The following is a 14,171-nucleotide window of genomic DNA, read 5'->3' as shown; positions in this document are numbered from 1 at the left end:
TTCTGTGTCACTCACACTGGGAGCTGGAGGCTGGAGCTGTTCCTATTCAGCCATCTTGGGTGCACCCCCTCTCTTCCCATTTCTAAGCGCATTATTTTTTATTTTGTTTTTAGAGACAGGGTCTGTCACCCAGGCTAGAGTGCAGTGGTACAATCATAGCTCACTGCACCCTCAAGTTCCTGGACTCAAGGATTCCTGAGAGGCTCCTGCCTCAGCCTCTCAAGCAGCTGGGACTCTTAAGTGTATGCCACCATGCCTGCCTAATTTTAAAAATTCTTTGTAGAGATAGGGTCTTGCTATGTTGCCCAGGCTTGTCTCAAACTCCTGACCTCAAGCTATCCTCCTGCTTTGGCCTCCCAAAGTGCTAGGACTACACACATGAGCTACCACTCCCAGTCAAGCCGCATTACTAACAGTTTGTCACCACTTTTTGTATATTAATCTTCCACCCTCTTTCCCACCTTTCAGTCTCAAATCTACATTTATATATACCAAAATGCTCACTATCATTCCTTTTGCTAAAATATACTAGTTATTTCTTGGTTAGATAAGTTCATCCTCTGGTACATCATGCCCACACAGCTTTCTGTGTGTACATAAATGTTCTATGTCTTTACTCTGCAGCATGGTATCCACTAGTTACATGGGGCTGCTGAGCATCTAAAATATGACTAATACAATGAATTAACTAAGTCTTATATATTTATAAATTGTAACTCATTTAAATTACCACTAGAAGTCACTGGATTACATACTTCTTTAAAGAGGATGAATTTTATGGTATGTGTATATCTAAAAAGCTACATGTGACTACAGGCTTTGAATCACACTTAACTGCTTTAGTAGATGCCTGGAGAAGGGATCATGGGTGCACAGATCTCTAAGTCCTTGAGGTCTTTAAAAAACAGCTTTATAGAGACATAATTCACATAATATTAAATATACCCTTTTAAAGTGTGTGACTTAGTGATTTTTTAGTTTTTTCACAAACTTGTGCAACCATCACCATCATATAATTCCACAACAATTTCATCATTTCATAAAGAAACTCTATACCCATTTGTAGTTACTCATCATTTCTCCCTTCCTCACATCCCCTGGATTTAGTTACTCATCATTTCTCCCTTCCTCACATCCCCTGGATTTACTTTCTATCTGTATGGATTTACCAAATCCAAATATTTCATATAAAAAGAATCATACAGCATGTGTCCTTCTGCGTCTGGCTTCTTTTACTTAGCATACTGCTTTCAGGGTTTATCCATGTTGCTGCATATACTAGTACCTTTTACTGGTGAATAATATTCCACTATCTGATATAACAGTTTGTTTATCCATTAATCAAGTGATAGACATTTGAGTTCTACTTTCCAGTTGTTATGAATAATGTTGCTGTCAACATTCATACACAAGTTTGGTGTAAACATGTATGTTTTCATTTCTCTTGAGTATATACCCAAGAGCAGAATTGCAGGGTAATATTGTGTTTAATTATTTGAGGAACTGACAATCTGTTTTCCAAAGTGCTTCCATCATTTTACATTCCTGCCAGCAGTGTATGAGGTTTCAATTTCTCTCCATTTTCTCCAACATCTGTTATTGTCTTTTTTATTATAGCCACCCTAGTGGGTGTAAGTCATATCTGATTGTGGTTTTTATTTACATTTTCCCAATGGCTAATGATGCTAAGCATCTTTTTATGTGTTTCTTGGCCATTTGTATATTTTCTTTTGAGACATGTCTATTCAAATCCTTTGAACATATTTTCATTCAGCTATTTGTCTTTTTTATTGTGAATTGTAAGAGTTATTTCAAGTCCCCTACCAGATATATTTCTGTGGGTTGCATTTTCACTTTCTTGACGGTATCCTTTGAAGCACACAAGTTTTAAATTTTGATCAAATCCAATTTATCTATTGTTTTAGTTGTTGCTTATGTTTTTGGTGCTTAAATGTTTAACAGTTTTCTATAACTTAGATCTTAAAGGAGACTTCACTTGATATAAAAATCTTGAGTCAATCTTTAAGTTTTTAAAAAACATTGCTCAATTATTATCTTGCATTGTATAATGTTTTTGAGAAGTATAATGGCAGTCTAAATATTTGCCTTTTAAAATTATTTTATCTTTTTACTGGCAGTCATAATTATTTATATCTTCAAAATCTAATGGTTTTAATATAATAAGTTTTAAAATTGAACATTCTGGGTTTATTCCAGGTACCCAATTGATACTCTTTTTCAAATGTACTTTAAGATATTTTGTTTGTTGTTGAAAAAACTCCTTGAATGGTATTTTTAAATAATACTTCTGTCACTTTTTTTTTGTCTTTGTTCTTCAAGGACACATATACAAATGTTATTCCTTTTGGATCTGTCTTCCATTTCCACTATTTTATCTCTAGCTTTTCAAATAATTCTTTATCTTATTTTCATTCTTTTCATTTTCCTTTGTTTCTTTAATGACCCTTATTAATTTTTTGGGTGTGTTCTCCCTTGGGCACCCTGTAATTACTCCTCATTTCTCAGATAACTGTCATTTTCTTCCATTTTCTGAGTTAAATCACTTCTTTCCAGTCCTTCCTGTTTGTCCATTTTGTTCTTAGTTCCTTAATTTTTTGTTTTATATCATAAAATGTTCACTTGACTATCGTTAATTCTGCTTGGAATGTTGTCTTATAGTTTTGTTAGGCTTCACAGTAGATTTTTTGGGGTACGAATTATTCCACAGTGGACATATGTTGTTTTTTGTTTTCTCATTTTGGGAGCCAATAACCCAACAAGGATCCGTTCATCTTTTTCCCAATCATTTTCACGGTATCAGGTTGTTTTACAAGTTTCTTAGTTCAGTGCTGTATCTTCTATCAGTATATATCAAGTGAAGATACATTAAGGGATCTCTTTGTTTGGACTGAGTAGGTAAGGGCTATGTGTTCTCTGATGTCCTGGTTCACTTGTCTTGTAGAACCTTTAGTTTTCCCCATTTGCTTCACTTCCTCTTTACCAATCCAATTGCCAATTTTCCTTCAATAACTGTATTTCTGGCTTGCTATTCCTTCCAGTTGCATGTACTTACACCTAAGCTTAGGTGGTAGTGGTAGACCCACCTAAAGCCCCACTGCCAGCTCCCCTCTTCTCTCCTCCCCACAGTTTTTCTCATTCTGCCATTGCTTAACACAAAATCTTAGGGTGAGGCAGGGATAAAGTCAAAGTGTAATTGCTGGGAATTGATGCTTATTTCTCTTTTTATTTATAACTTACCCTCTCACTGAATTAAGATGGGGGCTACCACACTTTGGAGCTGCTAAAGGAACATATTTCTCATAGAAGATGCTCTAGCTCAGTAGGGTGCAATCTGGCTGCACTTCCTAATTCTCTAGGGAGCTTTCCTTAGTGTAGAATTCTCAACTTCAACTCGAAGATATTCTTGTTAAGTAGGTCAGGGTGGGGCCTCAAAATCTATATAGCAGAATTCTGATGGCTGGTGGAGTTGAGAATCATCATGGTGCAAAAACCTTGTCCTCATGCATTTTCGTGGTTTCTGGGGATACGCACACCCCTCACTGGCAGGGTAGACTCGCCCATCTCATCCATTTTAAAAGCATCAGAGAAACAGGGGCAAGGATTACCAAAGCAGTCTCTCAGAGTACGGGCAGAACTCTTCTGATAAGCCATGAATGGTCTCTTTCCAATCTCAGAGCAATGTTCACAGCTGAACACAGGAATGCCTGGAAGCTTCTGGATAAACCTTTCTGGTTTGTTCTGGTTAATAAAAATGGAGTGTGCCATCAGAACTCCAACCTTGCTAAGATTACACAATCAGCCACTTTCCAATGCCCCCACCCTACTGTGTTCTCCAGGACTGAGGTAGATCTTTTTGGGAGAAATAAGGGAGGGAAAGAATGAAAATTCTCTTCCCCTTCATAGTATTCTAAACATCAGTGACTGATTCTCTAGTTTTGAAAAACTTGTCAGTTGATTTTGATGTAATAACCCTGGTTAAGAACTATACCTTAAAATATCTGAGAAGCACAACACTTTAAAAAGCAGAGAGGGGATATATATGTTATCTAGAAATATCTCTAGACACATTCAGTTTTTCTATTAAAATCCTTCTTTTATAAAAATCTATTTGTTTCAGCAGTAGTACCTGGGTCACCTTAAGCTTTCAGTGTGTTCAGCAGACCATCTGCACTGGAGTCACTGGGGGAGCCTTGTTAAACATATAGTTCCCAGACTATCCTTCTAAAATCGAAGTGAGAAGACCTGAGATAAGAGCCAAGAATCTGCATATTTGATAAGTACTTTAGGAAATTCTGAAAACACTTTGAGAAACACCATCTTAGTCCACTGTGACTCTCAAAACATCAGACACTTCATGATACATCAGAACGTCAAAAGACAGCCCTTGTCCCTGAAAAAAATAGTTGCCTACAGCTCAGATTTTTAAAATGCCAGAAATATCTGTCTTTGCCAAAAGGCACCAGTTGTCATGGTCAATTGATCATGCTCTTCTAAATTTTCTGTTCCCTTTTAGTCCTTTTGATATTTACACATATTCTCTCTGAGTCACTAAAACTTATGGTCTGTAATGTGACTAATACTCTGGGAATATTTAATAAACACACATGAGCAATTACCACGAAGCTCATTTGAACATACACTTCCCCAACTTCTGCCCCTGAAAATACCTTGTACTAGTCCACTCAGGAATAAAAACAGACCTGGCTGCCCTCCCACAGCAGGGACCTATAACTCTCCTTTAACGGGTCCATTTTGGCTTTGTTAATTAGGCTGACTTCATCAGGAGAAGCGGTCTGGCCATCAAATGTGTGTGCAGATGCTAGGTGGACAGGGAGTCAGCCATTGCCAAGATTTCAGGAAGAAACAGAAGGATGGCAGTCCCTCTGGCAATGTCTCATCCACTCTGGTGACCCATGGAGAATGTCTACCCTCCCCGCACCCATCTGTTGATGACAACTAATTATCTGAAACTCCTTTGGGGTTTCCATCAGGAAAATCCTCAACTCTAATTAAAAAGACAGGTAAATGAGAAATCTAGGCCCATGATCTAGATTAGAATATCTTCCTCAAGTATTTAGAGGAAGATGAAGATAACTAAAAGTTGTCTAATATAACACAGATTCCCCTGTCTCTTATTTGGTTACCAAACAGCTTCCTGCTACCAGATATAGTAGATTAACATATACTATTCTAAAGCTGCAATACCTTTTTTTCATTTTTTGAGACAGGGTCACACTCTGTAACCAGGCTGGAGTGTAGGTGGCGTGATCAGAGCTCACGGCAGCCTCGAACTCCTAGGCTCAAGTGATCTTCCCACCTCAGCCTTCCAAGTAGCTGGGACCAGAGGTGTGAGCCACCACACCTGACTTGTTTTTTTTGTTTTGTTTTGTTTCTTTCAGTTTGTAGAGACATGGTCTTGCCATGTTGCCCAGGCTGGTCTCAAACTCTTAGGCTCAAGCAATCCTCCTGTGTTGGCCTCCCAAAGTTCTGGGATTATAGGTGTGAGCCACTGTGCCTGGCCCTGTAATACTTGACAGTATGAGACTGGCTTTATCAGGAAAAATTCAGAGCAAAGGAAACTCTCATGAGTCAAAATGTGGTCTTCTGCCCTGTGTCCAATAACACATGCTTCTCTGATATTTCTCATAACACTTGGTAGCGCAAGTTCTACTTAGAGGATGAACCACTGAAACACATAAAGCCCTTTCCTCAGTTATATAACAAAACACAGAACTGTAACCATAATTTATTACCACAAAAAATATAAAAAAGGAATTTACATATTTTTAAGATTTGCATTATGTAGCAAACTGAATGGAAGGCAACTGGAGCAAAGTTTCATCAATGCCTGCAGCTGTTTGCCAAACACACAGCTTTGTATCATCCAACAACAAAATGTTGCTCATCATACCATAAGCCTAAATTATACTAGACCAACTTTATAATTTTCCGTCTATTCTACCTTCTTAAACCTACCTTTCACTATAGTTTATTGTGCAGTTACTTTAAACTCTTCATTAGATTGTAAGCTTCTTGAGGATAATTCCTATGTGTAGTCATTTCTCAATGTCCTACGCATCCAGCATAGTGATTTAAACTCAGTGAGATGTTTGCTGCCTTGAACCATGTGAACAAAAACAAATCACAACTGAAACCCCCTGCAAGAAGCCAGTCACAAAGAATCTTTCCTAAAAATTGTCTTTAATATTTTAAATTTCATGTTTTCTGGGTTGGCCTACTTCAACAATTGTTTACTAGTTTATTCATTCCCCCCTCAAACTCATCAAACCAAATACACGATATTTGTAAATGTTCCTGAGTTTAAATTATGCCTCAATAAAACAAAATGTAATAAAATTTTTATAAATAGGTAGGTAAAAACCTCCAGTATTGAGGTTGTGCAAAGAGGATAAGTATTAACCTTTAAAGGCAATACTTTGGTGGAAATCATTAGAAAATGTTATTTTTGTTATCTTCTAACAAGTGAACTAATACAAAAATATGGTTTAGAAAAACAGCTAATCAAATTTATCCCACCCCCTTCACATAATCCTGTCTGCCCAAGATAATTAACAATCTTAACTTTTCTTTCTGTTTCTACTAAATCAGTTGCTATGCTGTGCTAGAGATGTAGCAATTACAGCTTGGAAAACAAAGGTACGGGAACATGCCTTCTTGAAACAGTTTCTTATTTCTCCCATTTTTTGGTCATTTGTTTTACTCTCATAAAATAAAACCAAGATATTTGCTCCTTCTCATTCACCCAACCCTTTACTCCAGAACTCTCCTGTGCCAGAAATGTATTTATCCTGCCCTGTCCTCCCCTCACAGCCTCCAAAGGCTGGCAAATTCTCCCTAACAGCCCCTGTTTTCAAAAATGCAGCTGGCTGTAGACACGTCAGTCTATTTGTATGGGATTTCTGCCTAAATGCCTTTAGCTAACACTGCTGGCCTAGCTTATGATAGCAGTGTCCTTCCAGTGGCTCAGTTCACATCTTTGTCCAGTTCATATTCATGTTCCAGTTCACACAATCCTTCCTTTTCCAACATACAGGTACCATTTGGGAACTGAACAAATAAGCAAAATGAGAAAACCGAGGTTTAGAATGACCTGCACAGAATTACAAAGTCAACAATCAAGGCAGTGGTTCTCAATCCTGGGAGTCATTACAATCCCCTAAAACCACAATTGTTCTTACTTAAATCCTTGTCCAAACACATCTAAACATGAAAATACAGTCTCCAGAAAATGAAATACAGAAATGTATTTCTGAGAAAAATCAAATTCTCAGAAATGAATAAAGAATGATTATTATCTACTGGAAATTCTAGCACTGATAACCTTTAATAGTCGTGAACTTACCAGCATTGGCCAGATTCAGAAATGGTTTTTATTTCACTCAGACTCCTAAAATCTATATCCATTCCTTTATTTGGTCCTACAGATTCAGTGTAGAACTCTAGGGGAACAAGTGGATTCCCATTATGACATAACTTATAATTCTCCATAGAAGAAATCAAATTTTATAGTATTCACAACCAAAAAGTGTATGTCTAAAGTGATCTGTCTCTGCACATTCTGCTTTGATATTAATGTAAAAACAGTAATTCTGGCCTGGTGCAGTGGCTCACACCTGTAACCCCAGCACTTTGAGAGGCTAAGGCGGGTGGATCACTTGAGGTCAGAAATTTAAAATCAGCCTGGTCAACAAGGGGAAATCCCATCTCTACTAAAATTACAAAAATTAGCCAGAAGTGGTGGCATGCACCTGTAATCCTGGCTATTTGGGAGGCTGAGGGAAGAGAATCACTTGAACCCAGGAGGTGGAGGCTGCAATGAGCTGAGATCACACCATTGCACTTCAAGCCTGGGCCACAAAGCTAGACTCCGTCTCAAAAAAAATACCCCAAAACTAAAAAACAAGAATTCTTTCAATGATCTTGAAACATTTCACTTTTTACCAGGAGGATGACATAGTACTGGCCAATTACAATATAATCCCATTTTCTCATAGTTCTATTGTTTCTTTATAATTATTCCAGTTGGAATTCGTTATAACTTACATGAGTACACTGAAGATAATTTTCTTTTTAAGTGAGGAAAACAGAACAAAAGGAAAAAGAAGAGTGCTAGAAATGTTCTATATCTTGTTCTGGGTAAGGTGGTCCCTGCAACCATTTCTATAAGTATGTAAAAATTCATTGAGCAGTCACTTAAAAGTTGGACACTTTACTGAATGTAATCATATTTTTGTAGTAAGATTTTTTTAAATCTTATTAAAGTTTATGGAAAAGATGAGGAAGAAAAAAATATAAAGCCTGGAATTGAAATTCCTTAAATTCTCTATCATTTATTACACAAATATTTTTTGAGCACTTTCCTTTATTCTAGACACTGTAAGATGTTGATGATAAAACTATAATTAAGACACAGTCATTGGCCGCATGGTGTTAGTAATCTAATAATGGAGAGAGACAAGTGAGTAAGAAATTACAATACAGTGTGTGATGGCTATTATGATAGGAGTAAGCTCAGGGAGTTAGGCACATGCAGTGGGAAATCTAATTCAGCTTAGGAGAGCCAGAGATTGCAGACGGCCATTTCACCCACATAATATGACACATGCTGAAACATAGCTAACATTTATTTTGTAAGGTTAAAAAGATCCGTCATCATTTCCTTCTTTTCTCTGCACTTCTAGAAGCAAAATTAAATTTAACATTTTTGTCTTCATTATGAGACACACTAAAAGTTAGATCCTTCATGTTGTCTCTAAAGTAATGGTCACTCCCCAAAAATAAACATGGGAGCAGAAGTCAAAATAACTCAGCTATCAGCCTATGAAACGTTTTAGAATGATGCACATGGGTTCTGAAGCAAACAAGATGCTCCAAAGTAAGTTAACAGCCACTCTTACTTAAAGCTTTCTTTAAAGAAAATTCTGTATGTGGCAACTTATCACAACAAAATAACAGAGCTACATTTAATGTTGAAATTAACCTCTCCCTCCCATTCAAAACAACTTCTTCAAATGCTTAGTGTACGATACAAGTAATTTAGGAAAATTTTGTTTTTTCAAAACAAAATAATTGAATTGAATATGGAGTTAATTATGGTAAAGATAAGGACTGATTAAAAAACAGTAAGTGCTGGGCGCAGTGGCTCGCACTTATAATCCCAGTATTTTGGGAGGCCAAGGTGGGTAGGTCGCTTGAGGCCAGGAGTTTGAAACCAGCCTGGCCAATATGGCAAAACCCCATCTCTACTAAAAATACAAAAAATTAGCTGGGCATGGTGGCACATGCCTGTAGTCCCAGCTGCTTCGGAGGCTGAGGCAGGAGAATCACTTGAACCTGGGAGGCAGAAGTTCCAGTGAGTCGAGACCGCACCACTACACTTCAGCCTAAGCAACACAGTGAGACTCTGTCTCAAAAAATCAAAAAACCAAAAACAACAATAACTAAGCTAACTCTAGGACAATTCATCTCCATCTCCCAAAGTCCCAAACATGTGAAAGCAGGAACAGAGAATCATAAGATAATTAAGCTAAGCCTGGCATGGAATGTGACCAGGTAGTAACACAGGAGCACACTTCTCATCTTTGTTTTACACCTACATCCCCATGACACATGTATGGACAATGTAACCTACTTTGTTCCAGAGAGCAGCAAAGTTAATAAAGAATCTATAGGTTGCTCCTGACTCCATCGCCTACAAAATGGTCAGTAAAGTGGCTGGCAAAACTATTTCCTTCACAAATCTGGGACAGACACATAATCAGAAAGTTTACACAGTCTCAGGTCACAAAAGACAAAGATACAAATGAGGGAGTATTTATAGACTCAGATGATAAACAAGACAAACGGCTTTACCTGTCAGCCTTCATCAGAAGGTTAGGCGGGAGCTCAAGGAGCTGGTTGTGTTGCACATCCAAGACCTCCACCGAGGTTCTTTCTAGCCTTTCAGGAAGCCTTGCCAACTGGTTGTGTCCTGCCAGTAGTTTCCGGAGACTGCTGTTACAAAATAAGCTGTATAAAAAGGGACAAAAGACCGAAAAATGAAAAAGAGTAGAATACTTAAAATTATCTCTCCAAAAATCACAAATTCATTTGGAGCAACTACAAATTCATTTTAATATAAATTCAAACTTGGAACTATTTGTGTTTCAATACTTTCTATACTCAAGAAAAGGAGGAAGGAAAAAACTATGTAAACAGATACTGAGCAAAGAAGCTCTACATAGCAAAAAGCAAGTTCTATAGATGGAGCCACTGAAGAGATCAGTCTAATTTGTCAGGGTCACAAGGCAAGCTTTAAAAGGCTGCATGCTTCTCCAGAGTAGGGCTTGTATCTTATATTGTCCCAGAATGCTGGGTTACCCATAAGAGATTCTGAATAAGCACAGCTGAGCAGTCTTTACTTATAGGATCTGCATTAAATAAAGGGTTATTCAATCAAACTTTTACAAATGTCAACTGAGAAAATGTTATGTTTTTCCTCAGTTGCATTTCACAATCCTAATTGTTTCTTCTTTGCCTCACTTCCCTGGCTGTATGTCTCTGTTTTTTTCTAGCTTAATCCTAGACCAAGGTAGAGACTCCCTCCCGAAAGAGCAGCATGTACTTAATCCACTATTTTCTTGAGAGACTTAAAGAGCCATTTGGAAGCTTGGCTGTGTTTCTTGTAAAGGTCATCAGAACTGTCAGAGATGATGAATACTTGTTAATCTAATGTAAATCTACATTATGACCACTTCAGACTTCCCTAACATTACAGAGAATAAAACAGGCCCTGGGTTTAAACAGACATCTCAGGGGTGGGGAAAAGTGAGGTTACAATTTGCATCCTGATCACTTTAGATTAAGAATTTATCAATCTGCCTAATTGATAAATTAAGAATTTATTTATTAATCTGCTGTCAAAGAATGAGGCTTCCTCATCCACCTCCTGTTTTCCACCATTCTGATCTCACTCACGAATGCCCATAATTTTTTTATATTAATTTTTACTTGACAAAAATTAGCATACATTTACGGTATAAAACATGTTTGAATATATGTATACATTGTGGGATGGCTAAATCAAGCTAATTATCATATGCATTACCTCACATATTTATCATTTTTTTTGTGGTGAGAACATTTAAATCTACTCCCTTACCTATTTTCAAGAATACAAGACATTGTTATTAACTGTAGTTAAAATGCTGCACAATAGGTCTCTTGAACTTACTCTTCTTGTCTAATCCAAATTTTGTATCCTTCAATCCACAAGAGTTAAAAATTCCCGTAACATTAGGGCATAACTTTATTCACTTTAAATAGCAAATGGAATTTCTTTGCTCACAAAGATGCTAGCAAACTGTCTCAATGCTGTGACACCACAGGCCCCAGTTAAAGATATCTAAGTTGGCAGGTTTAGATATCAGTGTGACAAGACAGATTATCCGGGCCAGATTATCTATGCAGTTACCATTACCATAGGGCAGTCTCTGTAATGGTCATTCCAGCCTATTATTTCAGCATGTGGTTCACCATATATATATATATGTATCCTTTACCACATAAATAACTAAAAGGTGATAAAATCTTTTATCTTGATTTTTCCAAATCAAAAAGATAACTATAGGATGAGTATTGAATGCTAATTACTGGGTTTAGTTCAATTCTTTTGGGTATTGTCTAAACATTAAAATACTCTCTTTCCTTTTTAATACATTTCTGCCTCTAATAATTTCTCTTTTGTCAAACTCTTTTTTTTTTTTTTTTCCTTTGAGATAGAGTCTCACTCTGTTGCTGAGGCTGGAGTGCAATGGCGCAATCTTGGCTCACTGCAACCTCCACCTCCTGGGTTCAAGTGATTCTCCTGCCTCAGCCTCCAGAGTAGCTGGGACTACAGGCATGTGCCACCACGCCCAGCTAATTTTTGTATTTTTTAGTAGAGACAGGGTTTCACCATGTTGGTCAGGCTGGTCTTGAACTGCTGACCTCAGGTGATCTGCCCGCCTTGGCCTCCCCATGTGCTAGGATTATAGGCATGAGCCACTGCACCCGGCCCTGTCAAACTCTTCTATACCTTACTTGGACAAAGTATGAGTATTAAATCAATTTTAATTAATCATTGTCTTGCCTGAACTTTTTTTTTTTTTTTCTTTTTAAGAGGCAAGGTCTCAGCTCCGTTGCTCACGCTGGAGTGCAGTGATGCAACCACACGTCACTGTAACCTCGACCTCCTAGGCTCAAGCAATCCTCCTGCCTCAAGTCTTCCAAGTAGCTGGAACTACAGGCACACACCACCATGTCTGGCTAATTTTATTTTTTGTAGAGATAGGGTCTTGCAGTATTGCCCAGGCTAGTCTTGAACTCCTGGGCTCAAGCAATCTTCCTGCCTTGGCCTCCCAATGTGCTGGTACTAGATCAAGAGCCACGGTACCCAGTCTTGCCTATTACATCAACAACAGGGCTTATACAGAGTTTGCAACTGAACAACACTATAAACAGAAAAACAATGCACAGTCTTTTTGTTCTACGTGTTAAACACACACACACACACACACACACACACAAGAATACAATAACAATAGAGCATTTGGGATTTGCATTGAAGAAGCATTTGTTTAGATTCTCAAAAAGCCTGTTCTGACGCAGAACAAATTAAAGATCAACAGATCTGGGGGGAAAAATTGGACAAAATGTCAGTTATCTTGCATTTGTTTGTTTATATATGTAAAATATAAATATATATTAATGTATAATATATACAAAAATATATATATGATATATCTTTGTAGCCTTCAGCAAAACAGAGAACTTGGATGCCAATGTGCTATCTGTGGGATTGAGGGGTGAAAGGGGGAAAGAGAACAGAGAAAAGAGAAGAAAAGGCCAGGTGCGGTGGCTCATGGCTATAATCCCAGCACTTTGGGAGGCTGAGGCAGGCGGATCACCTGAGGTCAGGAGTTCAAGAACAGCCTGGTCAACACAGTGAAACCCCGTCTCTACTAAAAATACAAAAATTAGCCAGGCGTGGTGGCACGTGCCTGTAGTCCCAGTTACTCGGGAGGCTGAGGCACGAGAATTGCTTGAACCCGGGAGGCAGAGGTTGCAGTGAGTCAGGATCGTGACTCTGTCTCAAAAAAAAGAAAAAAAAAAAAAAGAAAAGAAGGAAAGACAGAAAGAAAATAGAAGATAAGGTAGAAAATTTTTTTCAATAAATTATTTTTTTCCCTACTGTTTTCGTTTTTCCTGTTCTTTTACTAAAAGGGCCATGCATGGACACACACACACACACATACCCCCTCTTGTTAATAGTGATGGCTGCAACGGATCACCTAAATGCTCAGTCAACATAATATTCTAGGGCAGAAAGCACTTTCAAATGGATCATATTTACAGGTATAATGTATTGCTGGGGAACATAATGAAATTAACAGAGCTTTTCAGGGATGAAAATATAACTCAGATTTCTTTAATAAGAGCTACATTCTAATACAGTGTTATCAAATATACGCCACGTGTAATTTTAAATTATCTAGTAGCCACATTAAAAGAAAAAAAAAAAAAGAACAAGTAAATGAATTCTCAGAGTATTATTTCATTTAACCCAGAATATACCCCAAATATTAACTTAACATGTAATTAATGTACACTATTATTAATATTTTACATTCCATGTATGTTTTACACTTACAGCACTTCTCAATTAGGATTAGTCACATTTCAGGTGCTCAACAGTCACTTGGTTAATGGCTGGCTGGGGGCTACCATACTGAACAGCTGAACTCTAACATGTTTACTAGGCTTACCAAGCAAGTGTATCTTCTTGGTAAGGAAACAGGAATGGTGATCACATACCTTTAAAGATTGTGCACTAAAGTAAGTTTACTCCAAAATGGTAACATACTTTTACAGTATTTTCACTGATGTTTTTGACTATACATAGCTAAAAATAACTGACTTCCTCTGTTCAGTGATTGGCTGAGAATGGTGGAAATAATAAGACCTGAGTTGAGGCAACCACAAGTAACTATATGAATTTAAGTTAATTGGAATTAACGAATACACAAAATTTAGTTCCTCAGTCACATTAGCCACAATGCAAGTGCTCAATAGCCACATATGGCCAGTGGATACCACACTGGGCAGCACAG

General features: G+C 37.6%; 1 protein-coding gene across 1 annotated transcript in view; it reads right to left on the bottom strand.

Annotated features, from left to right (window-relative positions):
- Positions 1–14,171, bottom strand: part of PHLPP1 (PH domain and leucine rich repeat protein phosphatase 1) — a 270,198-nt gene that overhangs the window by 55,862 nt on the left and 200,165 nt on the right. The window contains exon 10 of the mRNA XM_033239200.1: positions 9,895–10,050. Within this exon, the coding sequence (XP_033095091.1) occupies positions 9,895–10,050 (156 nt within the window). The remainder of the gene's footprint in view (positions 1–9,894; positions 10,051–14,171) is intronic.

The sequence above is a fragment of the Trachypithecus francoisi genome, unplaced genomic scaffold (assembly GCF_009764315.1).
Source record: "Trachypithecus francoisi isolate TF-2019V2 unplaced genomic scaffold, Tfra_2.0 Contig01474, whole genome shotgun sequence".
In the NCBI taxonomy this organism is placed as follows: Eukaryota; Metazoa; Chordata; class Mammalia; order Primates; family Cercopithecidae; genus Trachypithecus; species Trachypithecus francoisi.
This window is presented reverse-complemented; position numbering and strand designations above follow the sequence as displayed.